Here is a 22251-nt window from a genome sequence, read left to right as displayed (position 1 = left end):
ACCATTACGTTGCTTGCAGAAGCTACCATATCAATGAGGGCTTTACGGGAGGAGGAAGAAGCAGGTGAGGAGGCTGAGAAGTCTGCCTGATGTGCACGATAATATTTGTGTGTGCATTGCACGTGGCTTGGACGGATTAGATTTTTATCAGTAAATGTTGATTTCACCATACTCATGCTCACCCCAACAAAAAATGTTTCCAGTGATAATAAGAAAAATGTAAAGATAAGCAATGCCAGAAGAATGCTGCTTGAGAACGTATTAGAGTTTGATGGGAGGATACTAACTTTGCCTATGCTGACGTGATGTTGACCTCCCACCTAATTTTGCACATCTGTGAAAATTTAAATCTGCGAAAAGAGAAAAAGATGCATTAAGATAAACATTGACGTTATCTTTCGAAAGTCTAAAAAAATAAAAATGGAATTCTGCCCGGCCTAAATACAACACTGCTGAAAAATCTGCAGCAGGAAATACCTGGGATCAAGCCAACGGGAACGGGGCAGGCCACAGCTGCACAATTGTACATCAGAGGCATTGCTGGTTGACAGAGTAAGTCACTGGCTTCCAGCATGCCGTCTCGACTGCGTAGTGAAAAGCCATGCCAATCAGCTTAGAGCGTGCCTGGAAAACTTGTCATGGCCAAGCTGCGCTGGAGTGGAGTGCTAGCTGGTAAAAGAGCAGGGAGTGGAGACAAATGTTGTTTTCCATCATAGAGAAGGGGACAGCCTGACAGTTGTTAACAAAGCTTTTATTGTCTCCTGCAACCATCTCCAAGGAGCAACTGCTCCTAATGCACCTAATCGCATCACAGGCGTGACTATCACTCCAGCCAACTGGGTTATACAAAGCAGATGGGGTTGTGTCACCCAGAAAACCAGGCTTGGGTGACAATACTAGTTAAGTGAGCTGTCCATGGGGAGGTGGCAATGCCAATTTGTCAGTATAGGACATGTCTCGTTAGATCCTAGGTGGGGGATGGGGATGTGGAGGGATTCAATTTGGTTTTTTATACTAGGGAAATCCCTGCCTTTTCCCAGCAGCTGGACATTTTCCCTCAGGCTGTGCCATCCCCTTCTCTGTCCCTTTCTCACCGTGCCCCGCTGGCTTGGTGAGAGAAGGGAAATGGGCTCAGAGAAGCGGATCGGGGTTAGAACCAGGATGCCCGTTCTGCTGATTGCCAGGATGCCACTCTAATTGCCAACAGCAGGAAGTTGGCAGTGGGGTGTTCCTCTCTGCTCCTGCAGCTCTACCCATCTGCAGCGATCTTCTGCTCCCTCTGCTGACCCCGAACTGCTTTGGAGCTCCCTGCAGGGGAGCCTCTGGGGTACATCGAGCTAATGGAGGGGTTCTCAAACTTTGTACTGGTAACCCCTTTCACACAGCAAGCCTCTGAGTGCGACCCCCCCTTATACATTAAAAACACATTTTTATCTATTTAACACCATTATATAAATGCTGGAGGCAAAGCGGGGTTTGGGGTGGAGGCTGGCAGCTCGCGACCCCCCCATGTAATAACCTCATGACCCCCTGAGTGGTCCCAACTCCCAGTCTGAGAACCCCTGAGCTAATGCCGTCTGTTGCTGCTGGGCCAGCAGGTGGCAGTGTGGATGACACAGATGCTGGAGCCCAGAGCTGTATCGAAGGGCTGGCTTTTCTGCCTTGGGGGGGGCAGTTCTCCGGCTGGGGTCCGGGGAGTGCAGAAGGCGGAGGGAGACTCCTTTGCACATTGACAGTAAGGCTCCCATTGGGAGAACTGTCTGTGTCTCTGGCAGCTAAGGTCAGGCACCTCCGTGCTAGTGTCAGGCACCGTCAGACCTCAAGGGACCAGATAGCAAGTGTGAAAAATCAGGACACTTTTGTTTTTGGAAGGGGAAGTGGGGGGTGTAGTTGCGCATATATGACAAAGCCTCTAATATTGGGATGTCTGGGCACCCTAGTCAGAGCTGCCAGCACCTGAAAACAATGGACATGGCCAGGCTGCAGAAGAGGAAATTCAGTGACACACATTGGGTTGAAAGCATGATGGAATGGGGTGGGTAGATTTTCACGGATGTCCTTGTCTAGCCGCCTCAGCAGGTGCCTTATTTCTCCCACCTCCACTCCCAATAGACAGTGCAGCCAACTCTGGTGATCTCTGGTGTTTCTCGTAAAGCCCCCGCTGCAGGAATCAGGAACCTGTGGGAGAATCTCCACTGTTCTTTGAGGGGGGAAAGGAACTTTCAAGGCCCAGTCAATGCAGAGAAAAGCTTGAGAATATGCAGCGAGTGCCACCGAAAGGCTCAGAAACCAGCCGGCAAAGAAAACGATCCCAGCCTTTATTACTGGAAAAAAATCTCAGGAGTTTTAAGCAAATCTTTGAATTTGGGGCGCCAGACTCGTGATTTTTTTAACGCTTCGGGTTGGCAACACTGAGTCACTCCCATTGACTTGTATTCTGCGTAGAGCGGTGGTTCCCAAACTAGGGGTGCGGCTTGTTCAGGGAAAGCCCCTGGCGGGCCGGGCCGATTCATTTACCTGCCTTGTCTGCAGATTCAGCTGATTGCTGCTCCCAGTTGCCACGGTTTGCTGCTCCAGGCCAATGGGGGCTGCGGGAAGCGGCGGCCAGCACGTCCCTTGGCCTGTGCCGCTTCCTGCAGCTCCCATTGGCCGAGAATGGTGAACTGCGGCCAGTGAGAGCTGCGATCAGCTGAATCTGCGGACAAGGGAGGTAAACAAATCGGGCTGGCCTGCCAGGGTCTTACTCAGAACAAGCCGCGCCCCCTTTGGGAACCACTGGCGTAGAAGATCTGTCCATCAAGATGGTCAGGGGTGGAATCCTACGCTCTGGGCACCGGTAAACCTCCAACTGCCAGAAGCTGGGACTGATGACAAGGGATGGATCACTCCAGCGTGGCCTGTTCTGTCCATTCCCTCTTGACTCCTGTTCTGCAGGGGAGGAGCATAGGGCTCCTGCTGAGAAGCCTTTAACAACCCTTTTCCAAGGGCCCTTCCTGGTGAATTTCTCAGCCAGGCGGCTTGCACCCTAAATCCATGCCTGAGAGTAGAGTGGAAAATTAGGTGACATTTTGCAAACAAATATAGGGCCCATCTCCTGCCAAAGGCCCCGTTGCCATATGTAGATGACATGGCTATAGATGGCTCTTGCTCTGCTCTTTCACTGGAAATAGGGGCATGACATAAACAGATAGCTAAGGGTTAATGTTTCTTTTACCTGTAAAGGGTTAACGAAGGGAACCAAACACCTGACCAGAGAACCAATCAGGAAACCGGATTTTTCAAAGCTCAGGGAGGGAATGTTTTGGGTGTGGGTCTTTTTGTCTGTCTCTCGGCTATGAGAGGGATCTTTCTATCTTCAAGCTTCTAATCTTCTGTTTCCCAGTTGTAAGTACAGGGATAAGACAATATAGGTTTTTATATTGTTTTCGTATTTACATGTGTGTAGTTGCTGGAATGTTTAAATTGTATTTCTTTTTTTGAATAAGGTTGTTTATTCATTTTTTTTCTTTTAAGCAATTGACCCTGTATTGTCAACCTGATACAGAGACTGTGTTTATGTGTTTTTCTTTCTTTTTATATAAAGCTTTCTTTTTAAGACCTGTTTGAGTTTTCTCTGGGTAGGCTAAGGAACGAAGGGAAGGGAAATTCTCTTTGTGTTAGAATTACGGAGGGTGAATCTGTGCAGCCTCAGGGGAAGAAGGATGGGGGGAAGGTGAATTGTCCTCTCTGTTTTGAAAGTCAAGGAGTTTAAGTACAGTATTGTCCAGGATAACCCAGGGAGGGGGAGCCGGGGATGAGGTAAAGAGGAGACAAGGGGAGGAAGTTGTTTTCCCTTTGGTGTGAGACTCAGAGCCTCTGAGTCTTGGGGTCCCCCAGAGAAGGTTTTGGAAGACCAGAGGGAGCCAAGCCCTGGAATCCTTGGCTGGTGGCAGCGATATCAGATCTAAGCTGGTAATTAAGCTTAGAGGGTTCATGCTAGCTTCTCAGTTTATGAACGCTAAGGTTCAAATCTGAGTAGGAAGCTACGACAGGGCAGGAGGCATTGAGCTGGATTTGCGGCCATTCCTTCTGGCAGTGTCGTTCCACATGCAGGCCTGGCTGGGTGACAGCAGGCAGGGTGCTCCCTGTGAAAACAAGATCTGCCCCTGGACTCCTGAGCGCATCCTGTTAGTCACTAACGGTGCCCTGGCCCCACTGATGTCAACGTGAGTTCTGCCGTTGCCTTCAGTCATGATCACTATCATCATCCCAGCTCTCCAAGTGCTTTACAAAGGAGGTCGGTATCATTATCCCCATTTTGCAGGTGGGGAAACTGAGGCACAGAGTGACCCTTGACTTGCCCAAGGTCACCCAGTAATGCAGTGGCAGGGCTGCGAATAGAACCACTGTTTTCTGAGTTCCAGCCCACTGCTCAATGCACTAGACCAGTGGTTCTCAACCAGGTGTCCCAGGCCCTTTGGGGGGCCATGAGCAAGTTTGAGGTGGGCCACCAAGCATGGCCAGCATTAGACTCTCTAGGGCCCAGCAGAAAGACAAAGCTTCGCCACAAGAGACTGCAGCCTGGGACCCTGAGCCCCACCACCCAGGGCTGAAGCTGAAGCCTGTGGCATGGGGACCCCCAAACAATTGCCCTGCTTGCTACCCCTTAACACCAGCCCTGGCTTTTATATGCAGAAAAACAGTTGTTGTGGCACAGCTGGGCCGGGGAGTTTATTGTAACTGTGATGCATTTCAGTTTCAAATATAGAAATGGCCCCAAGCCCTCTATCTATGATCAGTGTGTTCACACTGTTTCACAAGATACTGAACCAATTTCCTGGCCATTCATGATTGTGAAAGAGCAAATATTTGCTTTCATGGGGGCACAGGTCTGCAGGTAAAAGAATTGTGCATGAACTCGTGCACCTCGCTCTGCACATGCAAACCATCTAACTGCACATGCAACGCAGGGATTGTTTTCACTTTCGTCTGTTTCATCCCTTGGGCTTTCTACATCTAGGAGAAAATCCCAGCAAATAGACTGGAAGTGCCAAAGAAACAGCCAGGGAGTGGTCGCACAACTGACCCTTTTAAAAACACTTGAGAAATGGCCTCACTATAAGGGCTACCTGTGCAATAGAGAACAGCAGGCCCGGGGCACACTTCCTGGAAAGAAATATAGGGCCTGATTCTCATTGACAGGAAGGCAGTGGAGAGGCCTCAAAGCTGGCAGGCCTCTTTACCCTGCTCGAGTGCTGTAAAAGGGCCTTTGTGTCAATAAGAATCAGGCCCCTAGCGATTTCAATGGGAATGTTTCCTTGCCCTTCTCTAGAGCATGGCCAGACTTGTGCCTTGGTGCCTGGGACCCTCTCTCAGCTGTTTGCGTTAGCTCTGGCAACTGCCCGTGATGTAGCTGCTGAGGGCTGGGCGCTTGCCACGTCATTTGAGTCTTTCTCTGGTAGAGCCCAAGTGCCCCCTGATGTTGGAGCACATCCTGCCAGCCAGGAACGGACCCCCCACTACAGCATGGACCTCAGCTCCTTTGAATCCCAACAGGGCAATGCTGGTGGGATTGCTGGGTGAAAATCCCTGCTCCAGAGGTCCTGCTGAAAGGTGCTAATGGCTGCTACCAGGTGAGCCTTTGACTTATTAAAGTCCAGGAGTGTGCCAAGTCACCGCCTTCAGCCTCAGTGAAAGAGCAATGGGAGTAGGTAGTAAAGCAGCTGCCTGCAGCTGATGGAGGCTAGGACGGAAGGCACTCACGTGCATGGCTAGGCCTGAGGAGAGGGGTTTTCCCTAGGGGCAAGTGCAGGGGCTAGGGCAGACGACTGATTTGCATCCTTTGCAGGCTAGTTGGCTGGAGGCAGAACAACCTGTGAGCATGAGCCAGAAAGCAGAGACACATGGAGCTTCTTGGGCATGCTGGAGCAGCAGACTGGGGGATTTCTGAGCAAGGAAACTGCCTGCTTCTGTTTCTTTCTACCTCTCCTCCAGCTGTGGTTACGCTATGACCACATTCAGGTTAAGACTCTTAGTATTTCCATTACCAAGCCCAACTTTTAGGTGCTTGCAATTGGCTGAAAACCCTCCTTGGTGTCTGACCCGAGAAGCTGCTTCTCTCTCAGAGGAGAAGGAATTGGGCCTTTTATCTTTTCAGAGAGCACAAGGGAAAGACACCATATATGGTCTGGCTCTTGCTGGATCTCTCCTCACTTATGTGGAGGATGCATCCTTCTGCCCCTCCACTGTCCTCTCATTCACTCCCATGCAGCGTGATACTGACACCGGAAGTGACCACCAGAGATGCTTGAGCTGGGAGCCCCCACAGTTCAACGGCGCAGGGCATTCTCCATGAAGCCCCGAAACTTGCTTCCCTCCATGGTGGGTCAGAGCTTCCTTAGTTAACTTTCCTGCACCTGTGATTTCCCCTGAATTAGGGTCAGGGATGAGCTGATGGGGCAGAGGGGATCGTTGCGTTACGGTCATTGGTGGACGTATCTTAGTGGAAGCACAGGCAGTTCGATCTACATATTAAGAGCTTAATTGTGTTAAATGCTCTTGTGTTCAGAGGGTATAAGACTCATGCCATAAAACTGAAATAAGCGTTATCTCCAGTACGTGCCACATAATGCACATCACGAGACTCAGGGCGGTGGCATAGGGCCACTGTGATAAGCACCAGGGCTAGCCTTTCCCACCATGCTATGCCCTACATGGGGGGGCTGCAGTTCTATCTCTGCAGCCTGGGGGGGCACCCGAGTTATCCCTCTCATTGCTCTTGTCCTGGATGTGGCGGTGCGTATAATGAGATGCACCACTGAGCTCTGCTCCCACTGGGGCAGCGAGACGTTCAATCAGCGTGAGGCAGGAACTGGATTATTTCTCTGACCCTTGTTGCCTTTTCTGAGTGAGGGTGACATATGGCAGTTTGCTGGTGCATGTTCTTTCTAGAGTGCCATTGGCAAGGGCTGCTCAGGGCAAACCAGTGACTCTCTTGGTGGCCTCTGCCCCTGCCTGGGTTAGCCCGGATTGGAAGGCTCTGAAGTGTGTGACGTCGCTCCACCGGAGGAGAGGAAACAGCTGCATTGCAACGAAGGCAGGCTGCACGCTGCCATACCAAGCGCTGCTCTGCACAGCTCCTGGGCTGTCTCACTGCAGGCTGAGAAGGGCTGCTCCAGGGGAAGAGGCCTTGGCAGGACATGTAAGTCTGAGCCTGGGAAAAGGGTCGATCCTTAGTGAGAGGGGAACTGGAGAGTGCCAGGGCTGATTGCGGGGAAGGGGGTCTGGCAAGCCACTGGACTAAAGGCAAATCAATAGCCCCTCCTGCGTGCATTGCAAAATGTTCAGCGTGCTGGTGAGTTTCAAGGCTATTTTCTCTTTAGAGTAAATTAATGATTATTTATTATTAATGAAAATCACCAGAAGTCTACCTGGCACTTTCCAAATGGAGAGTAAACCCCATTTGGGGGAACTGGGTAGCGTTTCTGTAACCAGAGATGGCTGGGAGCTGGTGGGTGTGTTCTGGGCCCCTTCCCCAGGGTGTCTGTGTGTGTGCAAAACCCAGCCACAAGGATAAGCCTGGCTTAGCTTTGCTTGTCCCAGTATTTGGGCAGACGACAGAAAAAGACAAAAATCCAGTGACTTACACCTTGGGATACTGGTTAAATCCATGAACTTCGTTTGGGGAAAGCGGATCCCCAGAGAATTTTGCCCTCCTGTTTCATAAAATGTCCTGTGCAATAGTTAATTTATAATGTATATTTTTAAAAGATTCATGACCCTGTGGGGAGATGCTTGAGCTCTGGGACAGTCTTGGGGAGCTAGCATCACTTCTCTTAAGGCTTAAGGTTGAATTTAAAAAAGCAGACTGCGTTGGATTTGTAGTGTCCCGTGTCTCTGTCTTCTGTGGTGGCTCGTGTATCTTTTTTTAACCCTCTCGATGTTTCATTTGCCGCCTTACAAGGCACTTCTTTTAACGTGAAGAGCCTCAAAGGGCTGGTGCAGGAGGTCCTTGAGCCAACGCCCCAATTCTAGGGGGATGGGTGGAGCCTGTGGCTTTACTTTTGCTCTGGGAATGACTTTCTGAAAACCCCCTCTTGTCTAAAGCAGAAGTAAACCCCTCCCGAGGCTGCCGCTTGGTACGGTGCTGGGTAACAGCTGGCAAGGTGTGTTCTCACAGTACCACTGCCAGCCTGCAAGCTTTCAAAATAACCCCTAGGCCTCTTGTCTCTCTGTCCATGCTGCACCTTGGCATGACTCTGCATGGCTGGGAAGAATGTAAAACCAAAGGCCTGCTGCTTAGAGGAGCCCTGCAAAGGTGGGCCAGGCTGGCTGGGGTTGTGAATCCATCAGTAAAACACAGGGACTGTGGCTGGCCCGCACACCATGGCTTTCACTGGCCCTTTGGGGAAAGGGAGCTCAGGACAATTTATCCTGCCGCTGTACCAAGGATTTAAAGGATGTAGGGAGGGGCTGCTGAGTGCCTAGACACCCTGGATGCAACAGCAGAGAGCTCTCCACTCTGGTCAATTATTTATTAGGTGCTGTGAGAAAATCCCTATAAGCCCTCCTAAAGCATAATGAGCAGTGAATCCTTTTGTCCGCCCAAGAGCCAGCAAACATGGACACCACCGGCACTGCCTCCCAGATTCCCTTCCCCTCCCCCGGCCAACAGGGCTTTCTGTTGATTCCCTTGGTCCAGGTCGCTCGTCCTGGTGTTCAGCAATCAGGGAACGAGCTGCGCTTGCCAGGAGAGGCGGCAGCCCGAATTGTCGTGTGGGGCCAGCCCCCCAAGTAGGGGTCCTGTCTGCCCCTCATCAGCTCACATGCCGCAGGCATGAGGCTGTGCGACACAGCGGCGTGTTGACTATCTCATCCCCCATCGGCCTGTCTTTGTCTTCCAATGACTGTCCCAAGTGGGGATTGGCTCTTGCTGTTTGTCTTTTCATAGCTGGACCTTGCCAAGGCAGTTCTCATTGGAGAGGGACCTCCTCTAGGAGCAGGGGGATCAGGTGCATGTTAAAAAGCAGTGCTGGATGGAGCTGTGGTGATTCCAGCATGGGCTTGCTCACATCCAGGAACGGGGATCATGTGGAAGGTCACCTGCAACCCTGAGCAGCTGCTCGTTCCGTGAGCAGATCCAGGTGCTGTTGGGAGTTATCAGATCTGCAGTGAGATGAATTTGGCTGTCTCTCTTGCACATTTCTCTGGGGCTGCATGCAGAGGTGAGAGCCAGGCCCGGGTAGGTGATCTGTATCAGAGGAAGTAAAGCAGGAAGCTTGCATAGGGTACAAGCCTCTTCATCTCCTTGCTGCAGTATTCACAAGCAGCTCCCTCCCCCACCCAGGGCCCCAGGGAGGGGCCCCATCTGTGCAAGTACCCTCGCTGAACACTGCCCCCTTTCAGCACAGCTCTCCCCCTCGTGGAGCCACGGCAGGTGCGGGGCACCCTTTGCAAAGCTTGTCAGTTCAGCTGCTCTGGGCCCTGAGCCTGCATGTTCCTGGTATTTCGCTCTCCAGGCTTGCTGGCTTCAGCGTTTGTGGATAAAAGCCCAGTTTTTGGAGCTGGCCCCGAGAAAATATGGCCTCAGTGAAAGCCCACGTTAGCACCACTCTAGGCCTGGCCAATGAAGACCAGCAAAGCTGCAGAGTTCTGTGCCTCTTGGCCAGTTTGTGGTCCGACAGTGCAGCCCATGCTGCTGGAGGCTGAGAGGTGACTCCAGCTGGTTTTTGGATCCCTGCCCTGCAGCCACACTGCAATGCAGGGACAGGCTGTCAGCCAGGAACCAACCAGGCCTCGTACTGCGAGCCGGGCTGTCTCATTGGAGATCTGAGCTGTGCCCTCTCCACCCCCGCCAGACATTTCTCTCCCACCCTCTCTGGGCAAAGCTGCAGCCAAGAGGATGCCGTCGGAAAGAGAATAGGAAAGCAAAGGGGGCTGAAAAGGCCTCTGGGTATCTCAGCAGAGCATAAGAATCATAAGTAATTCTCAGAATCACAAGTAAAACTGTGATGATGCTGGATGCTTGTGTAGCATCTCAAAGCTCTTAATTCATGTTTGGAGAACACCACAGTGCTCTCCTGAGACAATACTGTTATCACCGTTTTAGCAAGGGGGAAACTGAGGCACAGAGGAGGTTAAGTGATTTGCCTGGGGTCACCCAGAAAGTCGGTGGCAGTCAGTCAAGAAGAGAATCCAGGATTTCTGACTCCTCGCCTCATGAGGAACAATGAGGCAAGTCTACCCTTCCTGCTGCCCCTGGAGATGATTGTGGTGTCCGAAATCCAGCCGGACGACCTCCCCATAGACTCTTCTGGGGCTGTGCGGGAGAAGAGCCTTCTGTCTGAATGCAGTTAGCTTTGGCCGTTCGCACACAGGCTTTGTGGAAGTGGACAGGATGGAAAGTGAAATGTATTCAATGTATGGTTTTGAAAAGTGCTCCCAGCCCAAATTGCTGCTCTGGGGCTTTGCCACTATTGAATTTTCCTGCAACATGGTGCGCTGGCTCCAGGAAGTTGGGGGGGATACGAGTTGTCCCGAGACCCGATGGGTGTCAGATAACATTCAATAGACTCATTCATTTCCAGGCTCCGTTATCCAGCTGCTTCTCTCCCTCCGTCATCCTCTGCTTCTCTTTAGTCTGGAGGAAAATGAAAATGGCCCCCCTCTTTGGTGAATCTCCTCCCTGTGGGGATGGGGTGTCCGTTGCCTGGTGACTGGCAGTGACTTTAGCGGTAAGGGCTTGTTTCCGTTGGTGTAAAATCTATCTTAAGGTAGGAGTACGGTGAGCTGCCATAGAAACCGAGCTGTGTTTCCTAGGGTCAGGTCTCTGTATGTTTCTGGCATCCAGCTTGATTTCTAGTCTAGACAGAGTGAGGGGCCCCTGAGAGGAGGCTGCACAGCGCGCTGCAGACCTTGAAATGTGGCACTTGGTTCTAGCCCCGGGCTCCCCTGAGAAATAAGGGACTGGTTGGAGCTGAGGTGAGATTGTCTCTCGAGGGCCTGCAGGATGAAATGGTGAACAGGGAGCGAACCAGCTGCTCTCTAGAATGCAGCACAGCCCCATCCCGCCCTGCCGGGTCTCTGAACACAACACCCCACTGCAGGGGGTCTGGTTTGTGAGGTCGTCACTTGTAGCAGGGGCTTCCTTCATCAACTATTGACCTCTGCTGCTGCCTCAATTTCCCTTCTCCCTCTGGTAAGCATCCGACTGCAGGCGTAGTCATAATAACCCTCCCCTGCTGGGAGTTTGGCTTATTAACAGTGTTCAACACACAAGCCATCTGCCCAGCCTCCTCTGTGTCACAACCTTTGGTGCAGGGCTCTTCGCTCTGTCCCTGACGAGGCTTTCCCGCCATGGGCTTGCTCTCCTCAACTTTTCCTCTCCAGCTCCTGCCTCCTGCAGGCTTGTGTTTGCCAGGACTTCTGCCTGGGAGCTCTGGAGAGCCTTCTCCAGCCTGCTGTCTCCCACAGGCCCCCTATACGCTGTCGCCCGGGACTCACTTGCCTCATCTATGCCAAACGAAGCGAGGCTGAGCCCAACTACCTTGTGTTCTGAAAGGGCCAGCATTGGAACTGGTGCTCTGGGATGTGTATGTACCCGGGGACCACTGCCCTGCTCCACCAGCCACTCCTGGCTCCCTGGGTGCCTCTCCTGGATGGCAGGGCTGCCCAAAGATTTTGTAAGATGTGTCTGAATGTCTTGCGATATCTTTGGTGCCAGCGCAGCATCTTCTCCTCGTGGGGATGGAGCCCCTTGCAATGGGATCCTGAACTCTGACTGGGCTGTCTGGACGCTACTGCAGTGCAAAGGAGGATGATACATGAGCTGAGCTCACCATAGCGTGATGCCAAGCCAAGATGGCATGACGTTGTTCCAGAGGAAAATGTCTCTGAGATGATTAGCGTTCCGCTGGCTCCTAATATCAAGTGCTGTCAGTATCAAGCCCAATTCTGAGGTCCTCGCTCAGGCAAACTCCGGTTGACTTCAAGGACTTTGTGAAAACAACTGAGCATGCCAGGATCTGGCCTTCGGTTTCCACTTCTGATGATCCTGGGCTTGAATGGGACTTAGATTCCAAATAAAACCTGCCTGCTGGTATGGTCGGTGGCTTCCTTGGGAGAAGCCAAGCACTGGAATAGCAGAGGCGAGGGCTGAGGTGTGTTGGCAGAATCCTGGAGGGGAAGCTTGTTCAGTGCTGCCTGCTCTGTACCTGTCCAGAGCAATTTGTTCCTCCCCTAGAGGCATTCTCCAGTAAATGGCGTACGTAAGAGAGAACAGCTGGGAAAGCAGATGGAGAGGAAAATAGAAGGTGACTAGAGCAGGAATAGGGGAGCTTTTGTATTCATGGCTGTGACGATGCGGTTCTGGCGGGACCCAACTGAGAGTGCCAATTCAGGACCAATTGCTCAAACAGGGCAGTCACAGCCCTAGGCTGGGGTTTTTCCACCTCTAAGGCAAACCAAACCAGCCAGACAAAAATGACTTCGGTTTCACCCCACTGGCTAACCACAAGTCACACAAGCAATTTCCTTAGACACTCCAGTCTCCCAGTATCACCCCCAGTTCCACGCGTCCTGGGGATGAATGGTTATGAAAACCAACACCCCAGTAAAAGAAAAAGGTTCTCTCAATCCCAAAGGACCAAGCCCCAGACCCAGGTCAATATACACATCAGATCTTACCCACAAATCACGCTGTTGCCAATCCTTTAGAATCTAAAGGTTTATTCATAAAAGGAAAAAGATACAGATGAGAACTAGAATTGGTTAAATGGAATCAATTACATACAGTAAGGACAAAGTTCTTTGTTCAGGCTTATAGCAGTGATGGAGTAAACTGCAGGTTTAAATCAAGTCTCTGGAGAACATCCCCAGCTGGGATGGGTCATCAGTCCCTTGTGTAGAGCTTCAGTTTGTAGCAAAGTCCCTCCAGAGATAAGAAGCAGGATTGAAGACAAGATGGAGATGAGGCCTCCATCTTATATATGCTTTTCCAGGTGTAAGGACACTTCTTTGTTCTTACTGTGGAAAGTTACAGCAAAATGGAGTCTGCAGTCACATGGGCCAGTTTCTGCAAACCCTGCTGAGTCACAAGGCGTATCTGCCTCCTCTCAATGGGTCAATTGTGTAGCTAACGGTCCTTAATGGGCCATCAAGCAGGCTAAGCTGAGCTGACACCAACTTGTCTGGGATCTTTCCCAGTAACACAGCACAAGTTTGAAATACAGACAGTATACAGCCAATATTCATAACTTCAACTACAAAAATGATACAGACATACAGACAGCATAATCATAACCCATAACCCGTAACCTGGTCTTAGACACCTTATATGACCCCCTTTACATAGGATTTGATGCCACTACAGGACCTTGGTTGCAACCCATATTCTATAAGGTCCCAGTTTATATCAATAACGTCACAATGGCAAAAGCTGAATCTTCTTGACATGCTCCTGTGGGGTCTGGTTGTTTTATTGTAACACCAGTTGCCCTGGCAGTGCCAAGGTTTAATTACAGCAAGATGAAAACACACAGGGCCTGTTCCAAAGTCCATTGAATTCAGTGGGAGACTTTCCATTGACCTCAGTAGGCTTTGGGTTGGGCCCATTGCCTATGTAAATTAGTGCCAGCAGAAGGAGGTCTTAAAAATTGAACTGGGCCACGACAAATTGCATAGGGAGGTTGTGGAATCTCAATCTCTGGAGATATTTAAGAGTAGTTTAGATAAATGTCTCTCAGGGATGGTGTAGACAGTACTTGGTCCTGCCATGAGGGCAGGGGACTGGACTCGATGACCTCTCGAAGTCCCTTCCAGTCCTAGAATCTATGAATTTTATGAATAACCTACGAGGCAACAGCAAGAGCATCTCAACCACTCAGGATGCAGGGAGGCAGAGGGGGTCTCCTAGGTAACCAGATCTCTGCCCAGTGCAAGACTTCAGGGCTCTGTGCTGAAAAGCCAGTTCCTCTAGCAGGCTTTCCATTGGGGAGCAGGCTGCCAATGGCAATGTTCCCCGGGGACCACGCTCTGCTCCTTGCTGACTCAAGTGCAACTTACTTTGTGTTTCTTCACTCCCTCCCATCCCCTTCCTGTGTCTGTCCGTGCCAGGCTTCCTGGCACGGAGCAGAACGCCAGGGACCGAGAGCGAAGCAAAACTGGCTGCAGAAAAAGAGGCACCTGTGTATGTAGAGTATGTAGAGCTGCTCTCCCTGGTGAATGCTGGTTTCTTGGAATGATGCTCCATGTGCCAGCACATGGCAGCAGGATTTCTGCCCGCCAGGTCTATCAATACATACAGAATGGCTCTAGGGAAGAGAGAGGATGAAAGGCAGGGCAAATCTGGGCAGCATCTCTGCCCGACAGAGGCATCCATGCCCTGCAACAACTGTATTGGGTGTGTGAGCCTGGCCAAGCCTCAGATAGGGGCCAATAAAGGACGTAACAGACCAAATGTCTTGCTTCAGTTACGCCGGTGTAAATCTGGAGTGGATCGCCTGACTTCAGTGGCATCACTCCGGGTTTACATTGCTGTGACTGAGAGCACAACCCTCACCAAAGTCATTATAGCTGTTGGGTGAAAGGACATTTTGCCTGATGGTTTTTCTTTTTTTCTACAGCTTCCTCTTCCTCCTCCCCCATTGATTCTGACCCAGAAGCCATGGCGCCCACAGGCAAGGTACTGTACTAACTCTAGCCCATGGGACATGCACTGGTTACCTCCTGCCGACTCCTCTGCAGAAATGGAGAGGCTCAGGGATCCGCTGTGCACCATTTTGTCCTTGGGACAGACCCACTGGTTCACTCCAGTGGTTTTGTGCCTCTCTGGCAATGTAAAGCAGCCAGTCCTGGCTTAAAGGATTGGCTACCAAGAATCTTTCCCATCTTTTGCCAGAGGGCCGTGTTAGTGAAGCTAACAGGTTGGTATAATCCACCAACCCAGTTTATAATTCTTGCCATAGTGGTCCTGGGTAACTCAGCATTTGTGCTCATGGTGGGGGCAGATTTGTTGTTTCACACAGCTTTAAGGCTGAGAAGCAGGAAAGCAACCACAACTTTGGCAGCTGGCGTTGCTTTTCATCCACGAGTTATGAGACTTGAGATCTTGCTGACAGACACTGTTTACGGTCTTTCGGCCTTCGGCTAGCGCTTTGTGTAAACACAAAGCAGAGGCACAGTAATCCAAATGATTGTGATCTGAGTGGGGCTGAGAAGAAAGACAGAGGGGAACACAGATAGGAAAAAAGAACTAGTAGGAAAAGAAAGAAGAAAAAAAGTGGGGGGCGAGGGATTCAGGAGCCTATATGGGGACAAAAGAAGTGGCGTGTAGCACAAACTTCTCATTATAGATCAGACCAGTTCATGACCTTCAGCCCAGATTCTGATCTCAGCCACCCCAGTGTAAATCTGGAGCAACTCCACACAAACCGAAGGACTGACTCCTGATTTACACTGGTCTAATGGAGATCACAGCCTGGCACCACTTCCCTGGTTTTCCAAGCAAGAGGTGCAAGCCCTGTTTTTAAAATGCCGGGGGTGACAGTTGTGGCTAGATGCCAGGCAGGCTCTGGAAGCTTGAGAAGTTCTAATCCAGAGCTTGTTGCCAAACCTTTAGATGTAGTATAGACAGGGGGAGGCAGGGGACGAGTGTGAGCCAAGGGAAGGGTCAGCACAGCTGTCCCTGCTCCAGGCTAGAGGAGCTATCTGGATGTGATGTTTAACAGCCACAGGTGGGGGCTGTTTGCTACAAACCCTGCACTTATATCAGATTGGGGGAAGGGTCCTTCCACCTGCTTGGCCCTGTCCTTAGCGGGCACTTCAGTGATCCCACAACACCCCAGCCTGGCCTCTCATCATGCCTGGAGGAAACCAATCTGGCAACTCCCCTGGAGGAGAACAACTCTGTTCTGCTAAGAGAGCAAGTCCCTTCACCTCTGCCGTCTGGCAGCTCTATTAGCAAACACCCACTTGCTGCTGAGCCCTGGAGGGGTGAAGGGGTGGAAAATCCCCCATCTGTGGTGTCAGTGAGGTCTGCACGCACCCACGCCTGTCCCTGCTGGAGGGCAGCTCCTGCCACCTGATCCCTCGCAGCCCCCATGTGCACCTGGGGCTGGCGCTTGCAGTGGGAAGCAGAGCCACTGGTCTGTGTGTGTTATGTCTCCCTCTCTGTGCTCGATCCACACAGAGTGTGAGCCTGTTAGAGCCCCTGGCTCCTTAGCTCAGGCTGCAGGGCCTTGTGTGCCTGGATCTAGAGGGCCTGGTTCAATCCCAGTGCTGGCCAAGATGGTGGCTGTCATACTGGCAAGGGGTCAGCACCACTTCATTCCCTGGGGGTGTCCAGGTGTCCCTACAGGACACTTGGGCAGGAGGGGTGGGTGAGAAGCTGGTGTTCTCTCATCTCATCCACTGGGCAAGTCCTGTCCCTGAAACAGGGGAAGTCCCTTAAAGTGACAGACAAATAGTCATGCTGTAAAGAAAGTGACTCCCGAGAGCATAGGGAAGTGAGCATGTGCACCCAGGGATTAGGGTGCTGAGGCTGTGTGAGGAGAAGCGAGTGAAGCTGTACAGGGAATTCAACTTCCACCCAGCACAGAGCAGCTGCCTATTTATAGCGAAAAGGGCTCCAGCTGTCTAGAGGCCAGTGTGACTCAGAAGTGGGGGATGGGAGCAGGAGGGAGTCTTGCAGTCTATGCGCTAAATAAACAGCTGAGGAAAGGGGGGAAGGAAGGCTGCCCCTGTTCCCAGCATCTCACGCTGCTGCTGCCCAGCAAGGCAGGAATGGGGGTGGGGGATGTTATTGCCCCAGGAAAGCTCACTACTAGCACAGAGCAGCCTCTGCTTCCCCTCCTCCAATTCATTGTCATAAGGCTCTCCATTCCTAAGTGCATATATATACAGCACAGTTTTGGGCTCCTGTGTTTTGTTCCCAGCTCTGCTACTCATGCACTGAGCAGCCTTGGCCCTGGCACTTAGCCTCTCCGTGTCTCACTTTCTCCACCGGGCTCAGAGTGGTGTGGCTGTGAGGGTGAACAAGTTAATGTTTGTAAAACACATTGGGACTATGAAGTGCCCTGTCACTCAGTGCTGGGTACGATTAAAGCCTCTGCCCGAGTGGTGGGCATTGAGTGTGCCCCTGCCAGCATGATCTATGCCATCCCAGCCAGAAAGAAGTTCTGCTGGTACCTGATTAGCCACCCAATGGGCCCCTGCTCTGAGCTCTCCCCGGAGAGGAGTATCCACGGAGAACATGCCCCACCCCGCCACATTCTGCAGGAGTTGTAACAAGTGACTCCTTTGCCAGTGGCTTGGCCTTGTAACGGTTATTCACGTCTCTCCAAGGCATTTGTGCAGGAAGCGGCTCACATTGGGAATAAGGGACCTCAGGAGCTTCCTTACGAGAAAGCAGGGATAAAGCCTTGCCCTGCTGATGAATCACCCGCAACATGATCCTGCCCTAGCAGCAAGGAGAGTGATCGGCTTCTCTTATTAGCCATGCCAGAGACTCTGCACACGGCCAGCTTGTCCCGCTCCAGGAGGGGATGGTGGCTAGAGCAGAGGTGCTCTAAGAACAGGCTCATGGCCTCCTCCTTGAGTCCCCAGACCCTACTGCTTGCTTTTTGCAGATCTACTTCTCCCTGCTGTGGTCTCTCTTCAATACAATGGTTGAGTGTTGTTAATCGGGTGTCATATCTGCTGTCCAGTAGAGCCTCAGCTGTTTACAGTTTTGCTTCTGTGTTCCTGCACAAGCTCTTTTGTAGATTCTGCCTCTGTGATGGCTGCTTCAGCACTGGGCTGAGAGGAAGGCGTCGGTGGCTAAAAATTAGCCAGGCACCGTGAGGGAAATCCTAGTTTCTCCCAGTGTGACTTGACTTCTTCATTCTTAGACTCTATTCCAGTGCTATAACTGTGCATGGTGACTTGATAGCAACATAGTGCATAGGAATTGCCATGGTGGGATGGATCATGGGCTAGGTTGGACCTAGGATCCCATCGCTGACCTTAGCAAGTACAAGATGCTTCAGAGGAAGGTGCGTGAAACCCCAAAAGAGATAGTGATGGGACAACCTGCCCCTCAGGGAGCCTCCTCTCAACCCCCCGCGGCTGCAGGTTGGCATGTGCCATGAGGCAGGAGGCTTTGCATCTCTCCAGAGCATTTTGTTTTTGAGTGTTCACTATAACAGCTCTGGCTGGGCCTGCCATCCATATCGATGGCCAAGCCCGCCTGGCCAGTTGTGCTAGAACTGCAGAGCAGCCGCGCACACTGGAGCAGCTAGGACTGCAAAGACTAAGGGTTAAGGGAGGATCCTGGGGCCTGATCTCTGTGGTTAGAGCAGGCCCAGCTGCCTCAGGGGCCCAGAGCACAGATGATTGCCGCACCGTTGGCTGTTGGCCGGGCTGAGCTACCTCGCTCCGGAGAAGGGCCAGGCTGGAGCAGAAACAAAGGCAAGGTTCCATCAGAGCAAAGGGAGATGACTCCTCTGGGAAGCCTCCAGCTCTTGGTGGATCTGGGACCTCTTTCACCGAATTCCCCTGTGGACGCAGGTGACAAGCCCTGTGGTGGAATTCAGCTGTGGCTGGGTGGATCAGATGTCAGGTTTGCCCCATGCCTTCACATTGCCGCCCTCATGCCAGCTCTGGCCAGGCGTTGGAGAGGAGCCTCCAGCTGGTGCTTCCTCATTTGTTTTCTTGTTTCCTCTCTCTAGGCTGGCAGGTACAGGGGCTCCGTGAAGGAGTTCCCGAACTTCAACGCGAGCCAGGATGCAGAGGCCCTGTACAATGCTATGAAGGGGTTCGGTGCGTACTTTCCACTGCCGCCACGTTAAGGGCCCAGTTCACTGTCCGTCAAATCTCCAGGGGTCTTGACGTTAGTGGCTTTGGAGCAGGCCTTGTTCTGGCATTGTGCTAATAGCTGCTGGGGCGGCATGGCTGGGTGTGAGTGGAATGGAGAGGTGACAATGGATGCCCTGATTATCCCTTTTCTGAAGGCAAGGGAGAGCATTAGGGGGAGAAGGCCATGAAAGCACCTCCTAGCCCTTCAGTATTGCCCCCTCCGGTGCTGGCAGGCAGTGCACACTTCATCACCTCCCTGTGTCTCCATGTAATTGGTAAACGAGGATGCACAGTGCATGTGTTTTCAGGGCACCGCTGCCTGTTTCTGCAGGGCGCTGGAGTGGCTTCATGATGCACAAACACCCTTCCTATGGGAAATGTCCCATGGCTTATCTTGTGGGGGTGGGGGAGAAGAGGAGGACATGTCTGCAATTTACTTGGGGGGGCAGGCAGAAGGCACAGTGCTTCAGTCTGGATCCGACCTGGGACAGTCTCTGGTGCCCAAGTGCAGGATTCCCACGGGGAAAGTGAATGACTGGGGCATTCCCTGTGCTAACATGCTATGTCCCCCTTTCCCGAGTGATGCCCCTGAGACCAATCAGTCCATTGCCCAGGTCCCAGGTAGGCCAGCCGTGGATGGGTGCGCCCTCATCACAGCTCTCTGTTCTACCAACTCCAGCACAGAGCTGGAATCCGCTTCTGGTCCAGGCAAAGCTGGATCTTAGAGCAGACCCAGATCAAAACAGTGGGACGAGGGTGACTGACCATGACTCCCTGCAGGCAGTGACAAGGAGGCCATACTGGACCTGATAACATCCAGGAACAACAAGCAGAGAATTGAGATCAGCCAGGCCTACAAATCGCTCTATGGAAAGGTAACCCCAGAGAATCGGAGGGTGACACATCGTGCTCTGTGATCCACAGGAGAGGGAGCCTTTGCTGCATCCTCCAAACCAGAGCATGCAGGGTGTACAGCCCCCTGCTTCTCCCTGCCCTGCCAGACTGGCAATGGGCACACAAAGCAAAGCAAAATCATTGGGAAAATTCGCTAGCTAACAGCTGGGTGGGGAAAAGCCTTCCAGTATCCATGGCCAGCCCGGACTCTGCCAGCAGCCCTGCTGAGAAGGTCATGACCACCTCCCAGACAGCTAAAGAGGCTGTCTTAATAAGTCCTTTCTCCCAGAGAGTCTGCCACTCATGCATCCTTCTCTCTCTCTCCTTGCACTGCCTTCTGTGCCCGGTGGCCAGGACCTGATTGCAGACCTGAAGCGGGAGCTGACGGGGAAATTTGAGAGGCTGATTGTGGGTCTGATGCGGCCCCTGGCATACTTTGATGCCAAGGAGATTAAGGACGCCCTTCAGGTAAGGGTCAGGAAAGGGCACGCTCTGACCATCCTGGAATACAGTACGTGCTACAGCAGGGGCTCTCAAACTGGGGGTGGGGACCCCTTAGAGGGTTGCAAGGTTATTACATGGAGAGTCATGAGCTGTCAGCCTCCATCCCAAACCCCACTTTGCCTCCAGCATTTATAATGGTGTTAAACATGTAAAAAAGTGTTTTTAGTTGGTAAGGGAGGTCGCACTCAGAGGCTCGCTGTGTGAAAGGGGTCACCAGTACAAAAGTTTGAGAACCCCTGTGCTACAGCCTAGCTCTGGGTGTACTTATCCCCTCTTCTCGATGCAGTCCCCCAGAGGCTGCCCTTCTCGGCTGATTCCCACCTGGCGTCAGCACGTAACATCTCATGCGGCGGTTGTGTTTCCTGCTTGCAGGGCATTGGCACTGATGAGAAATGCCTGATTGAGATCCTGGCATCCCGGACCAACCAGCAGATACACAACTTGGTGGAAGCCTACAGAGACGGTTAGCATGGGGGACCAGGGCATCCTGGCTTCTCTGGGGCCAGGAGGCCAGCAGTCACTGCCCTGTGGGCAAAGAAGGATTTAAGTCAGATGGGGTACAGGTTCACCAGAACTAGAATATCCCCCAATAGCCTCTTCCTCTGTGTTTCCCCCTCCGCTGCTCCTGAGATGGACTCCTCCACTCCAAACTCTGTGCATGTTTCTTGGGGGCACCTGCTTGTATCCTCGCATGTGGATGGGAGAAGGCCTCGCACTTCCCAAATGTTGCTGTTTCATTTGTACTCAGCTTTCTGATTGGTGCTGGGCAGCTGGAGTTAGAGAAGCGAAATATCTTTCTTTGAGAAGAGAACTGATTTTTTAGATAAAGGAAATGCAGTAGATCAAATTGGTGTGGATGTCAGTAAGGCATTTGATACAGTTTCACATGGGAAATGATTAGTTAAATTGGAGAAGACAGGGATTAATATGAGAACTTAAAGAGGAGACTACAATGGGTCATGCTGAAAGGTCAACTCTCAGGCTAAAGAGAGGTTACTAGTGGAGTTCTCAAGGATCAGTCTTGGGACCAATCTTATTCAATATTTTTATTACTGACCTGGGCACAAAAAGCAGAAGTGTGCTAATAAAATGTGCAGATGACACAAAGTTGGGAGGTATTGGCAATATGGAGGAGAACTTGAATATTATACAAGAAGATCTGGATGACCTTGTAAACTGGAGTAATAGAAATGGGATGATATTTAATAGTGCAAAGTGCAAGGTCATGAATTTAGGGATCAACAAGAATTTTTGCTATAAAATGGGGATCTATCAGTTGAAAGTGACAGGGGAGGAGAAAGACCTGAGTTTATCTGTTGATCACAGGAGGATGACTATGAGCTGTCAATGTGATGCGGCCGTGAAAAAGGCTAACACGGTCCTGGGGTGCATCAGGTGAGGTATTTCCAGTAGAAACAGGGAAATGTTAGTACCATTATACAAGGCACGGGTGAGACCTCAGCTGGAATGCTGTGTGCAATTCTGGTCTCCCATGTTTAAGAAGGATAAATTCAAACTGGAACAGGTGCAGAGAAGGGCTACTAGGATGATCCGAGGAATGGAAAACCTACCTTATGAGAGGAGACTCAGAGAGTTTGGATTGTTTAAGTGGTTCTCAAACTGTGAGTCGGGACCCCAAAGTGGGTCGTGACCCTGTTTTAATGGGGTCACCATGGCTGGCTTAGACTCGTTGGGGGCTGGGGCTGAAGCCTGAGCCCCATCATGCAGGGCAGAAGCCAAAACCCGAGGGCTTTTCAGCCTTGGGCAGCGGGGGTCAGGTTACAGGCCCCCTGTCTGGGCCTGAAGCCCTTTGGTGTTGCCCCCACCCCCACCTAGGACAATGGGGTGCAGGTGGGCTCAGGCTTCAGCCCCTCCTCCTGTTGTCATGTTGTAAGTTTGAGAACCCCTTTGGCCTAACCAGAAGAAGGCTGAGGGGAGATAGGATTGCTCTCCATAAATACATCAGAAGGACAAATAACAGGGAGGGAGAGGAGTTATTTAAGTTAAGCACCATTGTGGACCCCAGAACAAATGGCTATAAAC

General features: G+C 51.6%; 1 protein-coding gene across 2 annotated transcripts in view; it reads left to right on the top strand.

Moving 5' to 3' along the window:
- Positions 1-6886: 6886 nt before the first annotated feature.
- The window catches only part of ANXA6 (annexin A6), a 39871-nt gene continuing 24506 nt past the window's right edge, over positions 6887-22251 (top strand). Inside the window, exons 1-6 of one of the 2 annotated variants that reach the window (XM_032771844.2) lie at positions 6887-7180; positions 14601-14659; positions 18684-18774; positions 19591-19685; positions 20059-20172; positions 20581-20671. In XM_032771844.2, coding sequence (XP_032627735.1) covers positions 14642-14659; positions 18684-18774; positions 19591-19685; positions 20059-20172; positions 20581-20671 — 409 coding nt within the window. In that variant the 5' untranslated portion in view covers positions 6887-7180; positions 14601-14641. The remainder of the gene's footprint in view (positions 7181-14600; positions 14660-18683; positions 18775-19590; positions 19686-20058; positions 20173-20580; positions 20672-22251) is intronic. The other variant, XM_032771835.2, reaches the window with a different exon arrangement.

This window comes from Chelonoidis abingdonii, chromosome 7 (genome assembly GCF_003597395.2).
Source record: "Chelonoidis abingdonii isolate Lonesome George chromosome 7, CheloAbing_2.0, whole genome shotgun sequence".
Taxonomy (NCBI): domain Eukaryota; kingdom Metazoa; phylum Chordata; order Testudines; family Testudinidae; genus Chelonoidis; species Chelonoidis abingdonii.
Note: the sequence above shows the minus strand (reverse complement) of the source record. Positions and strands in the feature narration are given on the sequence as shown.